This window comes from Leptopilina boulardi, unplaced genomic scaffold (genome assembly GCF_019393585.1).
Source record: "Leptopilina boulardi isolate dan_hultmark-lab unplaced genomic scaffold, ZJU_Lbou_2.1 LbouV2_302, whole genome shotgun sequence".
Taxonomy (NCBI): Eukaryota; Metazoa; Arthropoda; class Insecta; order Hymenoptera; family Figitidae; genus Leptopilina; species Leptopilina boulardi.
The window spans coordinates 399314-426216 of record NW_026137866.1 but is presented as its reverse complement, the minus strand read 5'-3'; the positions used below and the strand labels follow the sequence as shown (position 1 = coordinate 426216).

The 26903-nt window shown below is 27.9% G+C and overlaps 2 protein-coding genes across 3 annotated transcripts in view; both read right to left on the bottom strand.

Moving 5' to 3' along the window:
• The window catches only part of LOC127282673 (potassium channel subfamily K member 18-like), a 42135-nt gene extending 28483 nt beyond the window's left edge, over positions 1-13652 (bottom strand). Inside the window, exon 1 of one of the 2 annotated variants that reach the window (XM_051307068.1) lies at positions 12535-13652. The gene's annotated coding sequence lies outside the window, so the exon portion shown is untranslated. The remainder of the gene's footprint in view (positions 1-12534) is intronic. The other variant, XM_051307069.1, reaches the window with a different exon arrangement.
• LOC127282853 (potassium channel subfamily K member 17-like) overlaps positions 1-26690 on the bottom strand; it is a 40955-nt gene extending 14265 nt beyond the window's left edge. The window contains exons 1-7 of the mRNA XM_051307390.1: positions 26379-26690; positions 25482-25662; positions 17646-17802; positions 16748-16814; positions 16371-16558; positions 15880-16067; positions 15660-15753 (exon numbers count right to left, since the gene is read on the bottom strand). Coding sequence (XP_051163347.1) covers positions 15660-15753; positions 15880-16067; positions 16371-16558; positions 16748-16814; positions 17646-17802; positions 25482-25662; positions 26379-26690 — 1187 coding nt within the window. The remainder of the gene's footprint in view (positions 1-15659; positions 15754-15879; positions 16068-16370; positions 16559-16747; positions 16815-17645; positions 17803-25481; positions 25663-26378) is intronic.
• Positions 26691-26903: the final 213 nt, after the last annotated feature.

The following is a 26903-nucleotide window of genomic DNA, read 5'->3' as shown; positions in this document are numbered from 1 at the left end:
TCTGTGGAAATAAAAATTTTAGTAACTTATGAAAAAAAAAATGTCTCTCAATTTAGAATAAAATAAATCAAACCCCCTCAAAGAAATGATAAGTTTTATACAGATAATCCGAAATTGGGTTATTTGATATATAGTTTATAAAAAAAAAAATTATTTGCATTGAAATATAATATGCACCCTATTCTTGTTGAATTGCGAGAAAGAAAATCTCTTACTCAAAATGACACTAGTATAATATAATGAGAAAATCGATTTTCCATCAGGTAGGATTGAAGATTTTTTTTTTTTTTTTTGGGAAAATGAAGAGATTTAAAGGCGTGCAAATCCTTTGATCTTCGACTTGAGATGACTTGAAATCTTTCGTTCTTGCGTTGAGCAAAAACCATTTTTCTGCTGACAATCCCTGAGCCAGAAAAGGTGGTGAGGAGTAAATAGGGTGTGTGAGTAAAAGCTCGACTATAACGGACAGTGTGGAGTAACTGAAAGATACTTGCCGACATAAAGAGGGATTCGAACCCCTTACAAGGGTCCTTGAGGGACCAATTTCTTCCTTTCTAAATCCCACCAATCAGATTTTTCTTTAGAACAATAACTTGCACAAACGACACATAGAAAAAAACTGAAAATTGTACAATAAATTTTCACTTATTATCACCTATCTCGTGTATATATGATTTTACGAGGTTTATATATCATATATTTCCAATTTTCTTCCACTTTTCATTTTTTCGGTATAAAAAATCAATTTTCTTTTATCCTATTTTTTTTTTATTTTATTTCGAAAAATTAAAATCGAGTTTGAATGAAAATCTTTAATATCGAATTAAAAGTTTATTGTTTTGTAAAGCAAATTAAAAAATGGTTCTGTCTCTTTGAACAATTTCACAGTAGATTGCACTTGATAAATCTATAATTGTATCAGATTTAAAATTTCCAGTTTACTCTGCATCGGGAGGTAATTACTTTGTTTTTCCATATATACATGAACCTTTTATCACCGTTTCATGTATGAAATTAATTAAAAATCTCCATTTTGCGTGTTAACAATATCGCTTTAAAATTAATAAACAAAAGATTAATCTTTAATTTCAAATATTTTGTTCGAAATGAATATTCCAATAATTAATCAGTAAGGAATCAAAGATTTTGTTATTATCACACTATAAAATTTTCAATAATTACTAATCATTAGTTAAAATTTTCATTTTAAAAGAATTTTATAGTTAATTTTTTTAGAATTTTTATTTTTTGAAATTAACATTTTTAGGCCGCTGAATATTTATTTGGTAGAATTTTTAAAACGACGAATTTTTATTATAAAAATTGCAAATGGCCGAACAATCAGCGCAGTATTTAAAATTCACCAATCAAATGATTGTCCAATTCCAATTTCAAATTCCAATTTCGGACAATTCGGCGCAGTTTAAGAATTCTACCAAATAAAATTTTTGAAAATAAAAATGATTTTTATGAGAAAATGACGATCTTTTTTTTGTGTGTCGAAGCATGGGATGATATCGTTAAGATATAAGTAGAGTAATCTTTTTAAAGAGAGTAGTAGGATGTGTTTTTGAGTTGGTGTGGTAGTATATATATAGTCTATATAGAACGGGATAAAGTTGGAGGATAAAAGTCTACCCAGTTATCGGCTGTTCTCAAGCCAGTTATGCCACTGCCTTCGGAAGTGAAGCCGGAACTTCGTTCGAACGCTTTTCAGAGCCCAGGAGTCTCTTTCCACCTCTGATGCTGGGCAATGAATGCCTAACTTCATTTCTCGGAGGTTCTTGAAGAAATTTTATTTCTTCGTCGAGAATCGAGGCTGCTTTTACTGTGCAAGGAGGGAGAGCAAAATTAGAACTTTCCGTCTGCTATGGTTCAGGTCAATCTAATCAGTCTACCTCAGCTAGACTATATAACTAACATATACAGCATCAACTTTTTTTTTTCTTACCAATATTTTCTACTCTAGAATAATATTGTATTTTCTCACTAAATTACTATTTTTAAATATTTTTCTACTTTTCTATCACAAAATCAAAAATTTTTTTTTTCATTTTGAATTTATGTACATAAAAAAAAAAATGTGCGGTAAAAATATAGCAGGTTGGAAAGATCACGCTCAGTGATAGAATTAAGAGATGTGGTTTCGGATGGTCAAAGTAATAGTGGAGGAAGAAATTACGTGATCTTGTGTTCTTTATCTTCGCTTTCTCTCTTTCTCGGGGGAAACTCGTTATCTGACTTCATCAAGAACGTGTTCTCTCAACCCCCCTTTTCGCCCCACTTGGAGGACTCATAATCGGTTATTTCTTTTACATTGGAAAACTTCCTTCACACTAGCAAGTCGTTAAGCTTTAATTATTTTAGCACATCCCCTTTTGCTTCTTTACTTTAATCCTTTATTAATTACTCTTTCATTAATTTTTATCACCAACAGGCGGCCATTAATAACATTACACTTGCCACTTTCACTCAAGATAAAGTATATGGTTTTTCTTTCAAGGACTTTTCTTTCAAAAACTTGCTGAAAAAAAAACCCCCTCGATATCAAATTTATTCATTTTTAAAACTTATTTTTAATTATAGAAAACCTCTCTCATCATTAGTTATATATATCATACTAGAAAAAAATTTATTTTGTCGAAACATATTAAAAGAAAAATGTAATATTTCATTATTTTATGCAACTTTTTTTTTCTCACTGTTCGTCTCTTATATTAATTGATTTTACGCTTCGTGGATAAAATGCATTAATAAAAATATTTTAATTAAACAAGCACCAAAATGCCTGAAGCTGTATAGCAAACAAACCCTGTAAAATGTCATTTCATTTTCAAATATAATGTTTTTAGTTACTTGTTTAACATTATTTGATAAATGTAAAATTAAATTTATGTTTTCAATATGAAAATTTTTAATTCTCATAATTTTTCATAAATAAATTTAGCTTGATTGTAAATTGAATATAATAATGCCAAAAAAATTATAAAAGAAGAAAATTCAAAAAAATCATGTATCGTTCAACATCAATTTAATCTTTCTTTTTAAAATTGTTTTATATCCCCGAGTTTTTTTTTTTTTTTCTTTCACCTCTTTGCGAGATAATGAAGAACTAAGGTTCGAATATTGATTTTTAAAAATCCAGGGGAGTTAGTAAGTGAAGGTGAGAAACTCATAACTTTATCTAAAACGATATTTTGCTTGAAAAGAAAACAACAAGTTATTTTCCGTGCTTCATATACTGGGAAAACTGACGTCAATCACCTTCATGTAAGAGGAAAATAGTGTTTCATACTTTTTAAAAAGAAGTTATATTTTTTTATTATCATATGGGAAAAAGGCATTCCATCGCAAAAGTAGATGCCGTTATTTTCCAGTTTAACGAACAGACAAGTACCTCGATTTCAATATGTCAAAAAAGATTCTAAGAAACAGCATAAAAAACATTCTCATGAAACTTGTGTAAAAGCTTTTCATAAAATAAAAAGACGTCTTGACCTTGTTTCTTTATTCTCGCTTATATATATATTGTATATATATATATCTGTATTATATACAAGTTCATTAATATTTTATTATTGCGTTACTATATTAAATTGTGGTATTTTATTACTCTATGATATTAATTACATAATAATTCAATTTCAAACATGCTTATTAAATCGTCATCATTCATTTGTGATATCAATTTTCCAAAACATTCCCTATAATTGTTAATATTAATTATTATTCGCGAATATTATGTTGCATTTAACGTTTGTATATAAAACTTTTTTTTAAACCAGGAAAGAAAATGAAATAAAAAACCTACAAAATATAACATCTGTAAAACATTTTATAATTGGTATTGTCTTTTATATTTTTGCGAAAAAGAAATGCTTTGAATTTTCATGAAACTTGATACACAATTTAAAATGTATTCTATTTAAAAAGAAGAGAAGAAAAAGAAGAGATGGAAGGAAAAAAGAAACATGCTTGAAAAGGTTGGAAAGTTTTCAGTAAGGTTCTTATCTCATTTCTCTTCCGCATAACGAGCTAAAGTTGTCCATTGAAACAAGCATTAGACTGGATATATATTTCTCTGTTTCTTAAACGCTAACTCGTGGAGGGTATACACAGTTCCATTTTCTTGATCGTATAAAATTATCTTTATGCTAAACAAAAAGTTGCATTTTGATTATCCATACACTGAGGAAAAAATTTTTATTTGATTCAAATAATTGGTTCAAATAAAAATCAAATCAAATAAATATTTAACCAAATATATAATTTTTATTTGTATTAAATAAATTTTAGACAAATAATTTCTGTATTTGATAAACAAATACTAAATAAAAATTATTTCATTCAAGTAAATATTTATTTGGTAATAATCAAGTAACTTTGAATTAAATAAATTTTTTTCAGTATAGATTTTATTTATTGAAAAAAAAAGATTTCGGTTACTTAAAATAAATATATATTTTCCTAAATATTTTGATAATGACCAAGTAATCGATTTTTTAAAATTAATGATTCTTTACTAATCAAGAAGATTAATAATTTTAGCGTAAAGAAGAAATTTCAATGGAAATATGAAAAATTTACATTTATATTACGAAATTTTTCGAAATGTATTCCGTTTCTTTTTATATGGGGTGTTATAGAAGAAAATAATCAAATTATATGTTGAATTCCTGAGATCTTTTTTACCAAAAGTAATATTGTTTTTCCCTGTTTTTTCAACAAAATTGAACATCTTTTTTTTTGGTAAAAATATGTTGTTCTTCTTTCGTGATTGACATTTTTTTTATATAAATTAACTATTAATATTTTTTCATAAAAAAAATTCATTTTCATTTCTTATATATTGAAAGGCGGGCACATATGTGTGAGCAGTTTTTTTTTTTTTTTTTTTAATAATTCCACTCTCGCAAGCAGTCCATTTGAATAATGTCACTTAACCCAGAAAGGACTGTCGTATATTCAAATATTTCAACACCACACGCAGTCAGAAGTCAGGACCTCAAAATAGCGAGGGTAGCAGTAATCTCGAGGCAGTCGGATTATCGGAAGGATAAAGGTGGAGTCGAGGGTGGAGCGAGTAGATATATAAGGCGAACGAAAAAAAAAAGTGACCCGCATATAAGAAGCTTGCCTTTTTGCAAAGGAAACGATAAAACATGGAATGTTAAGTCAACGGAAAAATTTTTCCTCCTTTTTTTGCCTCAACCTTCAATATTGACATTCATTATTCACAAATGAAACTTGGAATATATTTAACGAAATCGACAGATTAATTCATTATCACTTTCCACGCGCGAAGGTATCATTTTTTTTTCTTTTTTACATGATACTGTGATAATTTGCCAACTTTCGTATAAAACTTTTTTAATTGAAAAACTTTTTTTCTTTCTAAGATTTGAAATTTCCAACACATTTTTGATGGAAAATTCTTTGCGGTCAAAGAATGAAATAAAAAATAAATATTATATTTATTATTTAATTAAATTAAAAAATAATAATACTTTAATGAAAAATAAATGTTTTCTTCATAAAAAAAAAAACTATATTGAAAATTGTATATAAAAATTGACATCAATTTTTCTTTCAGTGTTGAAAGTGGCCAATGTTGAATGCCGTTAAATTGGTCATTCAATTTTTAACTTCATTGTTAGAAAAAAAAAAAAATCAATATAAAACTTTGAATATTTCTTTAATTTCAAAAACCCTCGCAATATCACGTTTTCAATCACTTCATATTTTACGTTCAAATAAATCCCACATTCATTGTAGAATAACAGTTATTAATAATTGTTATAACAATGGTTATTAAATGTCATGGTTAATAAAAATATGAAAACTCACGATATATAGCGGATTTATAAAATATGAAACAAATATTTTTTACTTTATATAAAAATTTAAATGAAAGTAATTAAATGTGAATCGAGATCAAAAAGTGATATATATATAATAAAAATTCGATTGTAAAATGTCAATTAAAGATTGAAAATAAACGAATTAAATTCGAAGCAAGTATTAAAAATGAAAAATTTTAAAGTGTAATCAAAATATTAAAATAAATTTATCTAGTAACAAAAATGAAAATAAACGATATTTATAAATCTAGTATATTTTTTTATTATAAATAGAAATAAAATAGTGACTCACTTTTTTGCTTTTAGTTAAATTTTACTAATTCGATAATAAAAAAAATTTGATTCAAATAATCGACTTGACTATTATTAAATAAATATTTATTGTATTAAATAATAAAACAATTAAATAATATAATTTTTTAGTTGAATGGTGTTTGTTTCAAATCCAGAAATTATTGCAAAAAAAATTTATTAAAAAGCAAATTTTGGTTGAATCAAACAAATAAATGTATTGCTAGTTAACCAGTTGAATCAACCAAAAGTTTATTTGGCTCAATGAAATTCTTTCTTTATTAAAATAAAAATTAACCAAAATTATTATAGTAGAAAACAATTTTTTTTATAGTTAAGAAATAAAATTAATCAAGATAAAAAGAGAAAATAGAAACGTAAAATGTAAAGGATAAAAATAGAATTTCTTAATTAATTTTTTTTACCTTGCAGATTTAAAAACTACCAGCGCTAATTCCCTGAGATATGGAAATAAAGAAAAAAATAGCGCGAGACTATTTAATGGTCGCTTAAAAAAAGCGGAAGAAAAAAAAGAAGGAGCCAAACTTTCGAGATGATTTTCGTTTGATTAGATTTCCGGTTTATTTCGTTTCGCTGAGTCAATGTAATTGGATCAGCTATAGGTGTAATATCACTAAGATAGGTATAACGTACCATGATTTACCCTTCCCACTCAATTTCGATGTACTGATTGGATATCTCTCTGGTAGACGTAACTAGTTATTTATACTCTACTCGAGTTGAGATTTATTACTTTTATTTATAGTCCCCTCCTTCTCTCTCTCTCTCTCTCTCTCTCTCTCTCTCTCCTTTTTTTACGAGCACTTCCTCAAATAGAGTTTTAAACGGAGTTAAAGACCTCAAAGACGACTTACGGAATCTTAAAGTGCATTTGCATTTTACTTGATTGTTTAATAAGTCTTGGAAGAAAACATTATTCCGAGGGATTCTCGAGGCGTAAAGAGGGATATCTCTCTGGGTCTTAAATGCATTCCTCCTTTTCAGTCGCGTTTCTTTGATTTTATACAAGAGAGGGGAAAATAGCCTGGGAAGTGGTGATAGTGACCTGTTTGAAATTCCATCCGGTGTGCCGTACAAGATTTATGTGTAAAAGTATGCACACGTATTTGAAATCTCTCTTGGGCGATGCACAACCCCTTCCTAATGATAGCTAGCATCTTCGTCTTTTGACCCTGTTAGGTAACCATCGATTTTTCTCAAGAATGCACGGATTGTGCAGATGAAGAATTTTTCCCTCCACGTTTTTCGATCCAACTTTTATATATATATATATATATGTATATATAAATACAAACTTGACATTTTCTTCTCACGACGAAAATTCCATCATTATATTATATTTCATTTTTTTTTTTCAAAACCATTTCAAAACGGAAATCTTCAAATGAGAGATTCTTCAAAAAATTGCTTGCAACTTTTTTTTACCGAAAAAAATTTTTTTTTAGAGATAATTGCTGCTTTTTAATTGAAGATACAAAAAAATTTCTTGCATTATCTTTGTTATCTACAAACTGAAGTTGTCTTCAAAAAACAGCAGATTTTTGGGAAATACACAAATCGGTTGTGAACAAAACAAAATTTTTTGGTATACGCGAAAATTTTTTTGCGAAATAAGAATTTTTGTGACTCGTCGAAACACTATTTTCTTTGTTTGCAGCACAGTGTTTATAATTTGTATATTATAGAATTGGAGAAATAATTTTTTTTCCGTGAAATAATTTTATTGGCATACTTGAGACAAAATTTGAAGAAAATAAAAATAAAGTTTTCTCAGAGTTTTATTTGTTGTAAAGAAAAAAAGTTTTTTTCGCACAAATATTTACAAATATTTATTTTTCATAATTGATGAATTGAAAAAAATATTTTTTTGCAAATAAAATAGAAATTTTCGTCACCAAAAAAAAGGGCAAAAAAATAAAGGTGAAAAGAATTTGTCTTTCGTAAGGTTGAACATATTGTATACAAAAAGAATTTAAGCGAAGTGACATTCAATTAGAGCTTATCGCTCCTCAGAAATTTTATCGTGTTTGATCACCCTTTATTCTCCTTCTTTTTAAGGGCAACTGTAGCCCAAGGGTTTTATCCTTATCTTGCCCCTCGCGCCTCATTTGCGAGCATGTGAGCTCAGGAAGCAACGAAAAGGGCCATTTTCTTTCCTTAAGCTCATTTTTCTTTTTTTTTTTGAACCCATACACTTTCCCAGGTATATGTATATATAAAGCCCTGCTCTCCAAGTGATAAGAAAGTACCTGCCTCAGTTTGTATTTTCAATCATATGCCCTGTTAAGTCCGATTATATCCTAAACCCCATTTTATCCTTTATTTGCTTTAGTATATTTTTATTTATATGTTTTTTAATAAATAATTGTTAAAACACTCGAGTAACAATTAAAATTTCATCAAAATTTTGAAAAATTGACATCGAATTTTATCAGTTTTAAATTGAGAAATTTTGTTTGAAACAAAAATGGAATATTGTGCCATTAAAGTGGAAGTGAATAAATTATAAGTGAACTAATTAGAATGCATAAGAATGTTTTATCATATATGTATAAGTGCATATAAGCTGCAAACACCTATATAGATATACAATGATGCTAAAATACAAAATAATTTATTACCCGACGCACGAAGTTGGTATTTTTTACAACCGATTATTCTCCGTTATATAGGTGTTCTGGACTCATTGTATTGCCCGTTACGTTAATAACGCGCTTTGAGGAATAACAATGAATTTTATAAAATAAAATTTTACGGTTTAATCAGCCAACGCACGGTTTTCATTTATGGCTGTACATTTTTCGCGCTCGTTTTGAAAGGAAATATGTTTTGGATATAATATATAAATGGCGTGGAGATTATTCATTTTTCAAATAGTTTTTTATATATGTTTTCAATATCATAAACAATCCCGCTAATAAACACATACATCGTTTATTACATTTTTTTTAAATTTTAATTTAATAAATTCTTTTTTTTTTTAAATAAAATATGTAACATTAATTATAGAATTTATCCACAATGTATCTATGTATCCATAATGTGTGAGTAATGAATATGTAATTTACATATGGTTACATGATAAGGTAATGAAATATTTAATGAAACAAATTATTACAGTAAATTATGTAGAGGCAATTAAATTTTGCTTCCATCGATATTTCGTTGGGGAGGAAAAAAAAAATTGACGTCCAGATTGACATGGACCAGTAGCTAACTTATATGTATATATTACCCATTAATATAAAATTGATTACTCGAGGCAATCGCTTTCGAGAGTAGTGTGCAAACGAAATTACCTCTACATATACATGTATATATATATATCGAATAGGAAGTCAATAGCGCCCGATTAATGCATCAATAGGCATATATATATTATACAAATTTTCAAATGTTTATTAAAAAGAGGTAATTTGTTTCATTGTATGTATATAAATATTCTAAACCGCAATGCCATGCGAAAACCTGTCATATTAAGCATGTCAAATAAAATGTAATAATTCAATCATCAGGGATTTCAATTTCTGTTGGTATACGAAACTAGTAATTTATTATATAATTGCAAAATTTATTTCAATTTTTTTATTAACAATTTCAAAAATTGTGACACGCTTTTAAGAAAGGGACCCTAGAAACAAAAAATTATAGGTTATGTTTTTACATTTTTAAGAGAATCAACTCTCAATAGAAATAATTGATATTTAAGTCTTCGTTACATATCCGAAATATTCAATAAAAACTGATTTTAATTTTACAAAAGTAAAAAGAAACTTTTAAACAATAAATTACCGTAAACATAACCTATAATTCGTTTGCTTTTAAGGTCCCTTTATTCAGAGCGAGTCACAATTAATAAAATAATATTAAATATGTATTAAATAAAAGAAAATTGTTACTTCTATATTATACACCCAAAGAAATATTTTATTTCCATTTCTGATAAATAAAATTTATTTAAATCAAATAAAAATTATTTGAAATAAATAAATATTTATTTGGCTCTGAGACAAAAATTCCTCTGATTGTATATTATGAAAAGCATTCCTTTATTTAGGACAAAATTGAATTTAATAAAAAAATGGATAATAAATTTATAATATCAAAAAAAACATAATAGCTCTTTGTTTTCAAATATAAACAATAATGCTTTTAAAATATATTGTTATTGAAAGTATATTTATCATAAAATTTTTTATTTTATTTGCTTTTAAAATAATGAAATACAACACAATGGCGAGGAAAAAAGTGGAATATTGAAAAAAAAATGTATTATTGTCCCAAAAAAAAAGAATTTTTCACATAGAAATTGTTAGTTTCTGAAAATATAGAGGAAAAGTCATATTTCGTTTTATTTAAACATTGACAGTGAACGAATTTAAAATTTTCCGAAATAGTTTGTCAAGCTAAAAGCATATTGTTTCACGATTTTTCATTTTTAAAATCCTATATATATATATATATAGAAGCACTGAAATATATGACTGACGTTTCAAATTTTTCCCTGTGACTAAATATGCAGATGTCGATATTAAAAAGCAGTATCAAAAATTTAAATTTTACAAGTTCAACAAAAATGAAATTCTTTTCGAAATGGAAAAATATTTTCGCGGAAATCGTACAAGAAAATATCTATTATTATTCTCTATTATTTTAGAAAAAATTAAAAAAATAAGAAAATTTGTTTAGAAATAATGTTTAAAAATACGAATTAAAAAAATATATTTTCTACTGTATTTAAAAAATTGAATTCGAAGAAAAATTTGCTGAAAAGAAAATGAAAATAGAACAAATTGTTTAAAAGAAAAACAGTTTTCGAGTTAGAATAACCTTTTGAAAGAAAACATTAAAATCTGAAAAATATACAAGCGAAAAGTAAGAAATAGACTTGAAGTAGTAATAATGGTGTAGTTGTTGAGAAATGTAGTAGAAAAAAAAAGAATTAAAGTATAAAAGAAGGTCGAAAAATAGAGAAAAAAGCTCGCGCTATAAAAAATGTCTAATTCTTGCGGCACTAGAAAAATTTCTGAAGAGTATAGAAAAATTTCAAAATCAAAATAAAAATAGAAACCATTTTCAAAGTATTAGCTACATCACCTTGAGTATTTTGAAATGAACGGGGAAAAAAAAGCAAAAGCGTCTAAAAATATATAGAGCTATTATATTCGGATTTACAAAGGACTTCCACAAAAATGAATGATAATTATTTCAATCAGAATCCTTTAACAAAAGAATATTTTATTGTTACAACGATTACTGACGTTTAACAATGGACTAACTTATTATCAGCGAATTCTAAAGATCCAAGAATATTCCGTATATATTTAATTTACAATTTTATATTTTTACTGTTATTATTTAACTATATTTTTTTATTATTATATTTATATAATTTTATTTAATTATTTTTTATTATTATATTATTTTATTTATTAATTTCTTTCTTTATTTATATTTTATTTATTTAAAAAAAGATCTCAGATGTAAAAATGTCAAGAATCGTTAATGTTTTAAAAAAATCGTAAAAGAACACGTTCTTTATCCTTTCATCGACTTTTTCTTTAAAAATTTAATTGAAATCCCAAACATTTCGAGTTTCTTGAAACCTTTTTCCGACCGAATTGGACTTTAAATTATAAATTATGTAACAAATGCAATAGAAACAATCTTATTTTAGGATATAAAAGTTGCAGCTAATATTTTATAAGACTATTTTATCTCTTCGAAGTAAATTTTCATGTGAGGTAAAATATTTTTGTTTGCAATATTTAAATTGATAAAAAATGCTGAAAATTTTCCATCTTTTTTTTAATTTGTTAAAAATTTACAATATTTGTACTAAAAATTAATTTTAATAATTCTCTATCTCTGTGGTCAATTTTCATTCTTGTTTCTAATATACGAACAAAGTTCGAAGCCCGCCGGCAATTCCCCAGTATGTATAATTATTTATTAATTGAAGAACACAATTGAAACTTTGGTGGAAATTAGTCACGGAATACGAAAGACATTGTCAAACATCTTCAAACTCAAAGATACACATTCAATATTCGAGTAAATGGAAATTGTATGTAATATTAGTATATAATATTATACATTTATAATATAATATTATTTAATAACATCGAATACATTTTTGGAAAAAAAATCTCTATCTAATAAAAAAATGTTTTATTTTTCGAATCCCTTGTACTTTCCTGAAACTTTGTCAAACTCAAGAGAGAAAGAGAAGGGAGATTTAGCCCCGATGAAATTCAGAGAATTATATAGAGTCTGACACCTGTCGTTCTAGACAAGATGCAAAAACCCGTGCATGCAATGTATTTCGCAAGTTGGAAAGATTCAAAAACTTGGTACTCACGCGACACTGAATGCTTCTTCTTCCTTTTCGCTTGTCTCCCCCTTTTATATGCTCGCGCTCGTTGCACCCCTCAAACTTCTCACAAGGGTGCCAGAGGATGCATCAGTTTTCCGCTACTTTCTTTTTATATTAACTCGTTTTCTCCCTACAATCTCTTCCCCCCTTTTTTTTTTATATACAAATTTTCTTTCAAAAAAAATGAAAATAAAAAAAACTGATTAAAATTCAAAAGAAAATGAATTCATTAAAAGCGCGAAACACATATAAGATTATAATTATTATTTGAATTTGTTCACTCCCTATGTAACATTGTATATATCTGGAATCGATTTCATAATCGCGCCGTGTGCTATACTAATGCTGATGCACTTTGGTTAGAGCTATAACTTTTGATTACGCCATCAAATCTCCATCTCGCTGATAACCCCAGTCCTGTTGCTGATTCCACTATTTCCTCATAAACTGGACTCTCAGTGCGGTGATGGTATTGGTTGAATTTTGTCTATAGGAAAAATATCATCGTTGATGATGATGATAATAATTAAACGCTTCATTAAATTGAGAATTTCTCGACATTTCTGATTTCAATTTGTTCCCCACGTTTCTTGTTATCTTTATGTCTTCTACTTTCTATTGTTTCTCTCTTTCTCATCTTTTAATTATCATCTCTGTCACAATATTTGATTTATTTTCCCTATTCAAAACTTTTCCAAACATTTTTTATTTTTGTTTTCGAATCAACTTCTTTTTCTCAATTAATGACAATTTGTAAATTTTCTTATTATTTCGAATTGAAAAAGTTTGTTTTTATTCGTAAAATACTCCCAAGAGGGAGAAAAAAAAAGAAGCGTGGTCACTGAGAGAGAATTTGAATTTGAAAAAAGAAACGATGTCGTGTGGCACTCGATAAGTCAATTTTGGGTGTGAACTTTCCAGTCGTGAGAGGCGAAAGGGGGTTTGTGAACGTTGAATAAAATATATCGCGCGAGGGGTTTTATTCACGAACTTTTTTTTTCTTTTTTTTTGGCGAGAGAATCGCGCTTTATCAGGTCGTGGGTGAACCTGGCCTTTAAAGGTAAAGCACACTGTGCCGAATGCGAAGAACGAACCGGTCGCACCCCGTTTTCATATAAATGCGCAGAATCGACAAAATGTTGACGCATGAGCTCTTCTACTCTTCGCAAATCCGTATATGGTTGAAATTGCAGAGACTCATCGTTTCATCTCGATTTCGTCTTGGGAAGGACGACACGCCTGGTCCAAAAAGGCGCAAAGGGAAGCTGTGCGGAGTGTGGGGGGGGGGGGTACGAAAGAAGAAAAAAGATCGAGGCAAATGAAAAAGACTGAGCGAAGATTTGTTGACTTCTACCTTTCTTGGGGTGTATTGAAATTTAAAAGACGACCCTTTCAATCTTCTCATTCTCGATCGGGTTCGATTTTTCAATATATTGTAAACGCGCACCTATTTTTGAAAAATGTTTTTTTTTTTAAATTCACTCTCTTATACTGACAAATCAAATTCAATTTGGAATAATGACTAAAATTAATTTGTTATGAGTTTTTATTTCATTTTCATGATTTGTTAATTTTAACCCTATGATTCTGTCAAATACACGGAAAAAAATTTATCCAATTCTACACTGAAAAAAAATTTATTTGATTCAAATACTCGATTACATGACTATTATATCAAATAAATATTTACTTGAACCAAATAATTTTTATTTGAATTAAATAAATTGTATTTGAACCAATAATTTCTGTATTTGAAACAAATTGTGTCAAAATTATTTGATTCAAGTAAATATTTATTTGATAATAGTCAAGTAATCAAGTATTAGAATTAAATAAATTTTTTTTTATAGAACACGAATATATTTTGACTTTTTAATATTTTTTCGAGCAAATGAAATGTGTTTGATATAGAGAATTTCTTCTAGGTTTGGCTTCTTACAATGTTGCAAGGGAGGAGAAAGTTGCACAGTCATGCTTATAGCTTGATACGATTCTATAAAGATTAACTCTCTTGAAAGTGTGTTAGAGAACACTGCGAAAAAGATTTATTATTTTTCATGGCATCTACTCAAATGGCCTTCTTCTTTTTTTTTCTCTCTCCTTTGATTTCATTTTATTTTCAAAAGCCAATTTCAATTTCAATTTCAATTTTTATGTTCGAAAAGAATTATTTGCAAGGGAAAAATAATTTACACGCGTGTGGGGAAAAAATATTTCTTTCATCCTTGAAAAAATTGATAATAATGTAAAAATTCGATATTCATATATGTTTTCTCACATTATTCAATCTTTTATTTTTTTTTTTATATTATTTCTCCGGCAACCCTTTAGGGCGTCAAACTTGTATAAAGCATCCATTTACATTCTATAGTAGTTCTAGAATTCTCTTGCGTTTGCATGAGTTTTATTATTATACCGTAAAAGGAGGAATTCCACGAGAAGAGAAGGAACTTAACTTAAATCTCAGCAAGTTACTCAGAATTAGATGTACTTAAGGTTCATCGACGTGAAACGAGTTTCAGTTAATTTATGAAAACCCCAATTGACATAATGAAACAGTTTCTGGATTAATGTCCTCAAAAATGTGAACTGTTTTAAAGAAAGAAATTACCATTTTTCAAATAGTAAATAAATCTTAAGACAAAAAAAAATCATTTTTCAAAATATTCGAATGCAATTTCAAATATTATTGCCTTCTGAGCAAATTTCAAAAACCGATAATTTCATTTCACTTGCTCTAATTTCCATCAGATTCGATTTTCACATTCAATTTCTGGATTAAGTTTCTTTTTTTTAAAGAAACTAATTACAAAATAGAAATTGTGAAAATTGCTACGGTTTTTTGAATGTATGCGATCGCTGATAAAAGATAAATCTTTTGATCTTTTTTGCCTCTCTACATGGTGGTAAAAATTTATGACACCATGTCTGTTTTATTGCGCGATGTGAAACGGAATAGAGTAGAAATATAGAAAGAAATGAAAGTGGTTGTGACATTTTAGGGGGATGTGAAACGCAACTTACTGATAGCCTTTGACGTGTTGAGGGTTTGAAATCTTTCATTGGAGAGTCTCTCACAGCAACCACTTTATCTTCGTCACCTGTCACACCTGAATATGTGTTTTACTGTGCGAACGAGGGAACGCATCTTGGCGATCACTTCCTCTTGCATCAGATTGAAACACATGGCGATTAACGCCATACCTTAAACAAATATTTCATTTCTTAGTTAAATTATAAAATTAGTTAGAAATATTTTTATTTATATTTAAATTAAATTTGAAAGAATATTTTATTTTTTGAAAAATGTGATTTATCTGAAGTGCTTACCCAGCATCAGGTACATGGAGCAAAAGACGAAAGACAGTTCGAATCCCTGGCCCTGCCCTGTGATCTTATCACCAGGTACAATATCACCGAAGCCTATTGTGGAAAGGGATATGAAACAAAAGTAGGAGCCGTCGAGAAAATCCCATTCCTCCCATTCGGAAAAGAGGAAAGCTCCCCCGCATACATACCTATATATACAACCAGACAGAAAACGTTTCCATATATATAGATTTTTTATTCATTTTTCATATGCTAAGCAGATTTTCTTCTAATAATGCATTTGAAATCCCCTTTTGAACTCGAGTTTACAACAAACTATCATATATAAAAAAAAAAAATATTCCATATATTTTTCATATTTATCCAAGAGGAAAAATATTCCATTTTTTATTCATAAAAATAGATTTTAAAAATTGTATTTAAAAATTGTATTAGTTTTGAAAAATTAGTTTAAAAACTAATTAGTTAATTATACAATTAAGAAAACTTACCCCACCATAATGGCGAAACAAAGAGTGAGAGGTACTGTGACCCTTTGCGGATCGTATTTTCCGTCACTGTCTTCATCATCGTCTTCGTCATCGTCATTGTCCTCCTCTTCGCCAATCTCTTCGGTGTTGGAACTATTTTCCTGGTCCAAACTTGAAGTGTCCATTTCACCTCCATGTAAATTTACCATCTTTAAAAATATATTTTAATTTTTATTTCAAATTAATTTTCCAAAAATTTTTTAAATTAAATTATTTTATTTATTCAAAATTTAAAGAAAATTTTTGTAATTGTAATTAAAAAAAATTCTTTTTTAATACACTTTTTATAAAGTGTAAAAGGAGTCTGATTAATTTAAAATTATTTTTAATATACTTACTTGCCAATGGCTTTTCTTTGCTATTTGTTCTCGAGGAGGTGGAGGTCCTCGAGGTCTCCTGCGACATCTAAAAGAGAAATTAAAATTTATGAGAGTTTCAGTTCAACTTTTTACTTATGCCAGCTTCTGCTTTAACTACAAATTAAAGAATTAAGGAAATTGGAGATTGGAAAGAAGAAAATATATAGAGTTTCAACTTTCTTTGCAAATTGTAATTGTATTATATTTCCAAATGAAATTGAAATGACAAAGTTTTATTACTCGCAACCATGATAAAAATATTTTTAATTTTTTTCTGCCAAAAAAAAAATTTGTTTGTTTAAATAAGCATAGCCAAGAAGAAATTTAACGGGAATTTAATAATTAATAATAAATATTTTATTTAAAAAAAATCTACTGAATCATTAAAAGCTTTTAAACTCACTTTAACCAAAACCATCTTGATTATGCAGTTCCCTTTTATATGGAATAAAGTTACTTTTTTTTTAACAAAAAAAAGCTTTAAGAAACCATTAGGGATTCATGATTAAAACAATTTACAAAAAAGGTCTTGAAAGTACAACAAAAATTAAATTAAGATGTATTTAAATATGAAAAAATATGTTTTAAAATGAATTCAATTACAAAAGAATAAAATTTTCATTACAAGGTGAGAAATGACCACTATAAATAACAATAATATAACGTGAAATTTAGTTGGAATTTTTAATGAAAAATAATAATAGCAATAATAATGAACTTTATGAGAAAAACAATTAGTTTTGCATGGAAGCAGAACTTTCATCAAGAAACATAATTAAAAGCTTTGCTATTACTTAAACGGTTCAAAAGCTTAGATTTAACCGTTATCCAGTGTTGTTATTCTGGTCGTGTATCAAAGAGGAGCTTTTATACACACCTGCAAAGGCAACAACGGGCGTAAGTCCACTTAAAGCTCCGGGCGAGAATGTCGCCAATGTTGCTGAGGTAGAGGAGAAAAAGAGGCATTCCAACAATGGCGTACACTATTGTCGCCACTTTACCCCATTTGGTCCTAGGGCAAGTGTTCCCATAACCTTAAACGCAAAAACAGAGATTTCTATTCATTCACAGAACCGAAAAAAAAGAATCTTTTTTTTTCTTCTTATCAAACACTTTTTTTTATTGTCTTTTACGAGTTTCCCCCTTTGCTATCATCGAAAAACGATTCCTTTGCATAATAAAAAAAGAAACCGTTACATTTAACTCACTCATTTTACTATTTCCCTTTTTTTATTTTATTTGAGTTTTCAATGTGCTTTTAGTTTTTTTTTTTTTTAAATGAAAATGCATTTTGGGTATAAAGAATTTAAATTCGTTTTTCAACTAAAGTTATCTTTTTTTTCAATTTTTACTTTTTAAAAAAAGGAATTTTTAAATATAGAACCGAGTTATTAATACGAAAATTAATTAAATAAGTAAATAAAAATCCATTACATTTAAAAAAGAAAAATATAGAAATTTCACAAGTTTGGCAGAATTACAATTTTCTTTTATATTTTCAAACTTTTCTTATTCTTGGAAAATCTCTTACGAATATAAATTTAATATAAACCTTTTTTGCATATAAATTATACAAAGAAATAGATTCCCTTTTTCGAGCAAATACAGAAATTATTATGTTTTTTTTTTTTCACCGAGTTAAGTAAAGTAAACTTAGTAGCAGGAAATTTAATTTTAGAAAACATTTTTATTTATGGAAAAATAAGAATTAAAAAATAATAAAATATAAAAATTAAAAAAAAAATTAATAACTAAACTATAAGTTTAATTAATTCATTGACTTCTGTTATTTTCTTTTTAATCAAAATTTGATTTTTTTTCAAATTAAATAAAATATTTGAATTAAATGAAAATTATTTAGTGTCAGGAAATTGATTTGAAAATTTGTATACAAATCTTGAAAACAAAAAATTCAATTCTATAAAATCTCGACTTTTTCCATTGTATCTCTATTAGTCGACAATCCTCGATAATTGGTTCAAATCCTATGGGGATTTTCGCACGCACTTTTATTTCAACTGTTTTTAGACATAACGTGTGTTTCTGGTTATTTTAAAAGTCAGAATACAGGCAAAAAAAAATTATTTTTAAGTCAAAATTAAATCCAATTTTTTACTAATTAATATTTAAAAATTACAAATTTCTACATTCATTAATTTATTTGTACAATTTTTTTAAATATAATTTTTTATTTGTAATTTTTATTATTAAAAAAAGAAGAAAAAATTTCTTTCTCTAATAAAATTTTGCATTTAATGGGGTAAATTTTCCCCTTATTTTCATCTTTATTATAGAAATGAGATCTAAATTTGCAATGACTTGATTTCGTATCGTGATCTCCGATGCGCGTTCACCAGTGAAGTTGAATACACTCTGGGTATTACATGTACAGGGCTAACTAGTAGCGCAAGCACGCGAAACGCTTTGATTACGCTTGATTACTTCATTAAAGCGGTTTAAAGCGCATCACTGCGGTACACGGAATTCTCGTCTCTTTTAAACTTGCTTTTCTCTATCTCTCTTTTTTTCCCCTTATCTGTTGTTCTACAGACTGTGCGCGTTTGTTGTAATCTTTTTCGAGCACTCAAAATTTGAATATGCAAAGCTCCTTCTCATGCTTATTAGAACGTTAATAAATATATATCTTTTTTTAAAATTATTTTTCTAAGCACTGTATTGTTTGAACATTCAAAACATATTTTTTTTGTGCAAAAAAAGGCAATACTTATAATAAAAAAGGTTCCAAAAAAATGTAATTACACTAAAGCTTTGATTGCATTTTTTATCTGTGACTACATTTTTACATATACAATCTCGTAAAAGCAAGAGATTCTATGAATTTTCTAGTGGACTACTTTAAACAGTTTTTCAAAAGTCAAATTCATTCAAAGTGACAGGAATTTTTTCATTAACGCAATACTGGCAAAAATTTTGTGAATTTGCACGTAAAGAGATTCAAAATTTGTATAATCAATTGGAATTTCTTTTCTCGAGAAGCGAATTTTGTTTTCAATTATTTTTTTTAATACTTTTTAATTTGCTTTGATTAAAAAATTTTAATTAGTTTTCTTTAATAATAAACAGAAGTAAAATATAAAAAAAAGTATAAATATAAATTTATATTAAAAAATGGGGAATAAAATTTTTCATAATGAAAAAAATTTCTTTTCACAGAAAAAAAAACAAGAGGCAAAGTAGAATTCTTGAAAAGTAATAGACACGATATTAATATAAGAGAGGCATCTAAAAAAAAAGTCTATTGTTTAAGGGGGCGGTGATAAAAATCTGCATTTTATTCGGTTAGAAGGGACACACATTTTCATATCGCTAGTGGGAAATATTTTTCGTCCCTTTTTTTTTTTGGCATAATCTCCATACATGCCTTTCGTATTGGTGTGTGAATTAAAAAATAGTGATAAAGTAATCTTCCTTTCGTAACTCATTTTAACGCGTTTTTATTTCAAGCTGAATTAGTGAATAGCAACACTGAAAAGTAACAGAATTGGACAATTTCGACGTCGAAAGGCTGTGTAATGAAATTTCCGCGTGGATTTTATCACGCTGTTAATTACACTTGACAAACTTGACAGATATACGTTTTAAAAAAGTGGAAAATGGAAGCTCTATGCATTTTCCATTTCAGAGGATTTTATGATCCGGTATTACGAGACGTGCAGAGGTTTCAGTAAGATTTATTCTACAGGTTTCTCAATTTTCATTCTTATATAACCATTAAATTATATTTCCCGCAACAATTTATATTATTATAAATATAATTCTGTCACTTATTTTTGAAAATTATTATTATTTAGCAGGGAAACATGTCTGGTAGTGCAACTTGGTGCGTGTATATTTAAATAAATTCCACTTCGAAAGGGGAGTACATTTTAAAAATATGTAGCCAAGATTTTATTTGAAGATGACTAATTTTGAAAAAAAATTAGTTTTTCTTTTTTGTTATTTTTTTTTTGCTAATTTTTTGCTGCAGGTTGAAATTTAAGTGTATTATAATATTTTTCCAAAAAAATTATAAAACTCGAGCAGAACATATTTTTGTTTTTTTTTTACTTAATATTCACTTTACTTTCACTTCACTTTATTTTCATTTCGTTTGATCTTCACTTCACTTTCACTCAATTTTCAGTTCACTTTCACTTCATTTTCACTTTACTTTCACTTAATATTCACTTTACTTCACTTTATTTTCATTTCACTTGATCTTCCCTTCACTTCACTTTCACTTCATTTTCACTTAACTTTCATTTCACTTTCACTTAATATTCAATTTATTTTCATTTCACTTGATTTTCACTTCACTTTCACTTGATTTTAACTTCACTTTCACTTGATTTTCACTTCACTTTTTCTAGAATATTGAAAATAATAATTGATTAAAAAATTCATTTTCTGAAAGGCAACACCTTTTTTAAAACTTATTTATCGCGTCTTATCTCCCTATGTGAAAAGTCTGAATCACTACACACGGGAAATCTAATAAAGCTGAACCAACAAACTCTTTTTCCGAGCCCCTTTTAACTCTGAATTACTTATTCACTAGAGCGTGGAAAGCGAATTCGCGTTTTTCGAGCTTTTTTTTTTATTTAGTCTATTATTCCGGCATATATCCCTCGGCAACGATTCTTGCAGAGGTGCGCGTATGTAGCATGGCACAAAGAGAGAGAAAGGAGAGAGAGAGAGAGAGAGAGAGAGAGAGAGAGAGAGAGAGAGAGAGAGAGAGTTAGGCTTTAATGTAGAGGATATAAGACGCCTTTTCGCAATAATAAACGGATGGCGTACGTATGCGCGATAGTAAATGCATCATAAAATTTGCAGTAAACAAACGTAAGCGCCGGCTGTCAGCTTTGTACACTAGTGCCACAAATAAACTTGGGAAGCTAACGCTCGATCGCGACTTTATGGTCCACCCTCCCTCCATCCCCCCCCACCTCCCTTAAGGCGTCTGAGATTGCGATTGCCAATATTGAATTACTACACTGACTCATTTTTTTTTTCTATCTATATATTTCTTTTGATAATCCATTTTTATTGAGAGGATTATTTTTTTAAAAAAATAAATCTCATTGCAACTTTGCATCAGGATGCTGCGCGCATTTTAATTTTAATCCACTTACAAGTTGTCGGTAACTTAAGACGTAATTTTATTTTCTTTTATACAGGGAGGAAACTGTATTAAAACACTCCAGTCGATGATGAAAATTATAGTCGATATATTTGAAAAACAGCAAAATTCAAAAATAAAAACCGAATTTATAAAATATCAATTTCTCATTATGTTGCGGCAATTAATGAAACTGATTATAAAAGTGAAACTGTTTATATGCGTCAGTGAATGAATTTAATATGCGGATGCAGTTTTAGGAAAATGGAAGGCTGAGGCGTTAATTATTCATAACATTTCGTGATGAAATGAAGGAAGTTGCGAGAGTCAGGGAGTATAATATGTACGTGCGACCGCAACAAAGATAATGCTTTTAGTGAGTTTTGTGGGCCGTGTTCATTTCATCAAGAGGTGGAATTAATCATCTCACATTTACAGTTACTATTCGCAGTTATGTAAGGATATGGATGGAGGATGGATTTCTGAAATTGCCACCTACTTTCCTCTCGCGAATCATCTTTTACCCCCCAAAACCTTATTCTATATATATATATTTTGCTCCCTTCCGATTTCTCCAGGGTGTCGTCTGAAATTACTTTCATTCTCGACTCGTCGTCAAACTGCCTGCTGAACCGTTCTCAAGTCTCGTTAGGTCGGAAATTAATTACTCTATAGGACGACGACGACCAACATGTTATTAAATTTCTCCAATATATGAGAGATTTCATTCCTTTTTTTTCCGTTTTCACACTTTTTATTGGAATATATATACATGTTTTCTCATTTTTATTCGATATTTTTCTCTCACAAAAAGCTATGATAATGTCATTGATCATAAAAATGCATCGTCAAATATTTTAAAAGCCTATCATTGAATTTCTCCAAGAAATATGTTTTCGATATTATTATTGAAAAAAACCAAAATTTTTTTGTCACTTGTTCCTAATAAAATAAACAAAACCAATGTATAAAGAAATTTAAAATGAAGAAATAAAAAATTAGAACCAAAGTTAATTGAAAGCATTGAAAAAATAAATTAAAAACGTAAGAAATGAGAAAAGAAGAAATCAGAAATAAAGCAATAAAAAATTAAACGGAAAGAAGTAAAAGAATCAGAAAAAAAATCAGAAATTACTTTTCAATGCAATTAGTTGACGTTGGACAAAGGAAGATTAAAAACCGTATTTTATCTCAACACTTACAATTTAAAATATAAAATGAAATCGGTAATTAAGGAAATAAACAAAAAAAAAAATTTCGTTTGAAATGAATAGAATAAGTTAATCTTCGATATAGGTTATAATTGAATAACTTCACTTCGTAAACTTGCATTTCGCTTTGAATATTTCAGTATTTACCCTGCCAGTTGAATCCAATTGAAACTAATAATCATGTTTGCTTTGAAACATATTCAATATGTAAAATGAGCCATGACAATATTTAACGTATATTATTCTTCATATGATGAACGTAAAAACAAAAATTTGCGAAAACAAAAGAAAATAAATAAAAAAAAAAAAAAAGTTCTCGAACGCTTTTGGATGTAGAATATTAAACGATTTTACTGACAGGATAGGTCATTCATTATTCCAGTAGTAAACGTCAAGTTAGATCAGGCACGTATAAAAATTTAAGTTTCTTCACTGGATACGATCAAAGTTTTATCGCTCTAAATAGACTTGAAAATGTCTCATTTAAATTTTTTTTAAAAAATAAAAACTTTTTTTCTCTAATTTATGTATAAAAAAAATATTTTTCCAACAAATAAAAATTAATTTTTAGAAATAAAACTAAATTTCTTTTTTTTAAAATACTTTACTATATATAGAAAATTAAAAATATATTGCATGCGTAAAATTATTAAATTAAACTTTGACTATATATAATTTACTAAATTCCATATACTAAAACTCAAGAATGGGCCATTTATGTTTATAATCATTTTGTGTTTCAGTAGTAAATGTGAAATTAGGTCAGACATTTCTCGTTGAATTCAAATCCCTTGAAACTTTCTCAATTTTGACTGTGAAACTGTATCCTACATGTGAGATACAATAGATTTTAAGCGTACACTCCCAAGACAATTAGAAAATGCCTTTCGCATGTAATTTCAGTGATAAATGTCGAGATAAGTCAGACACAGTTAGAAATTTTAGTTCTCGCGCTTCTTTATACTTTTTGTAAAAACTTTTTTTTTTTTGACCTAAAAACAACATTTAAAGTAGAGTTTTATAACATTAAAGTAAGTTATATTAATAATGTCACTGTTTCAGTAGTGAACATCGATTTTAGTCAGACACAAAAGTTACACGCGGTTTTCATAAAATATAAGGAAACTATCAAATTATTTATTCAACTATTTTTTAATATTTTATTTATTAAACTATTTTTAACATTATTTTTTAGAATATTTAAATAATTCATTAATTATTAATAAATAAATTCAATTAATTTATAGTGGTAAACATAAATTTTGTTTTAAATTAAATTCTTACTAATTTGAGTCAGTTATTAATTAGTAGCTATTAGTGAATTTTAATGTCATTCATTTGAAAAAGTCAGAAAAAGGCGATTAATAATTTTAGTAGTAAATGTCACGTTAGGTCAACCTTATATAAAAATTTAAGCTTCCTTCTAATACCCGATGCTATAAAAATTTTAACGTTTGAAAAATCACTTCAAAATAATTCCTTGCATATTTCAGTATTTAAAAATTAATTTTGATACTCGATTTCAGTATAGAAAACTTTCTTTCTATATTTTATTTCTTTATTCCTATTTTTTTTAATAAAAACAATTAAAAGAATCTTTAATTTTTTTCAATTTTGTACCTATTAATAAATCTTTGACATTTATTTTAATGAAATACTTGATGAAAAGTTTGAAAATTTATATTTATAATTTCATGTAGATAACGTCAGACTTGTGAATAAAAATAAGTTTCCTTCCTCGTTAAAAAAAATCGCGAGAGAAACGCAACGGGAAATTTAAAAAAAAATATATTTTTAATTTTAAAAAATTAATAAAAATGGCGTCTCAAAAAAAAAAAAATGTTTCAGCTTTTGAATAGGATCTTGAACATTTATCCCATTAAGACTCAAATTGCTTTCCTCATTTGCAGGAGTTTTAAAGAAGGGATGTTAATTCTTGATCATTATAGTGCTCAGCTTAATGAAACAAAGCTGGCAATTACTTGTCGATGCAATTAATTACCGATGAAACTAAGACGAGTTTTAGGGCCGTCTTTTATCTTTACATTTGAAACTGCATCTCTCTTAACGAGATGAGAAAAGTTCTTATACAGCAAATGACATTTGTTGAAAAACAGATTATAAAAAATCAGAAAATATAAATTAACTGATTTTATAGACAAATTTAAGAATTAAAAAAATTATTTAATTATTAATTATATAAAATGATTGTAAAAATTGTAAAATAGTATTAAAAAAATGTCAGAAGGATATAATATTGTAATGTGGGTTTAATCCCATTTTGATGAAGTGGTCTGCGGTTAACCCATTCTATATTGCAGGTAAATAACTTTAATTGCTGGCAGTGTATGAAAAGTGAAAAATATGTAGAAAATAAACTTACCGATAGTTGTAATGACTGTGAGAGAGTAAAGGAAAGCACCAGCAAAGCTCCATTGCTTACTCTCACCCGTGGTATCAGCTCCTTCGTATCCGTTTTTTATTGCACTCACGATCTCTTTTTGGTAATTTGCAAGCTCTGCACGAACTCTCGCCTTCCAGGTCCTCTCCGAAAATACGTTTAACTGAAAATAAAAACAATGAGAAACAAGAATCAAAAGACCCATTAACGAATACATAGGCAATCTTTACCTCTCAACAAATTAAGTGATTATTCTTCTATAAAGATTTAATTTTTTAACTAAATAATTTCGAAGAAAGGATTCGACATTTAAAAAATTGAAAATTTCACAAAGTTATTGTTTGCTGTTTACAAGACTCGGTAGAATACGATAACAAGTATTTTTATTTTTTTCAACATCAATTATAGAACGAGTTTCAACATTAAAACTTCCCATATCTGATCGTAAATTACTCTGTCAAGTGCAATCTCTCATAAGAATGTTTCTAAAAGCCCTTACTTCCAATTGGGATTTTCAAGTGTAAAACGAAAGTTTCTTGTTGGTTTGTTTCTTCGAGCTCGAGTCTAATAGCAATCAAGAGACTCGAAACTTTTTGTTTCTCACTTTTATACGCCTCAGGGATTTCTTCACGACTATTGAAAATACACCTTTTTTTTGAACAATTTCCTCAAGAAGCGATAAAAAAAAAAACTACACGCATTCCCATGATAATAGGAAAAATCTTTATTTAGAGTTATTTTCACGAATCGAAAAATAATTTCAAAAATTACCTATCCAGTACCATTATTATTCCATAAGAAAAGTTTAATCATAAAAATAAATTTTTTTTTACTAAATTTTTCTGATTGTGCGACAAAATATAAATTGTGAAATATTACCTTGCACGTGAGTTCCCATAGGCGAAAGGCAGTGTCGTTTCTTAAAATAAGAACGTGACTGGCTCTGTCTTGACTGTTTTTGCCTTCAATAAATTGAAAGAGAAATGCACCGGCAATCGTATAACTGACCACGAGGCATACAATGCCAACATTGCTAAACAAAAAGGCAATGAAAGCACGCGTCCAATCGGCTATTCTTTCACACCATGGCTTTCGTCGTTTTCTTTTTCTTCGTCCACTTCGACCACGAAAATGTCCACCTTGCCACTCTCTAATCACCGACGAATAGGCCGAATTATCGTTACTGTCCATTTCGCCTCACCACCTTCATGAATCGACCCATTCTCTATACATCACGTCGCAATTATTCACACACTTTTTTTTTTAAGTCCTTTGTATTCTGCCATTTAAATGTTCGCCCTTTTTTTTATAATTAACTGAAATTCACTGCTATTCCTCTAATTTCCATCATTTTTCAATATTTTTAGTTCCTGAAATACGGGAAAAATAATAGCAATGTTCTGA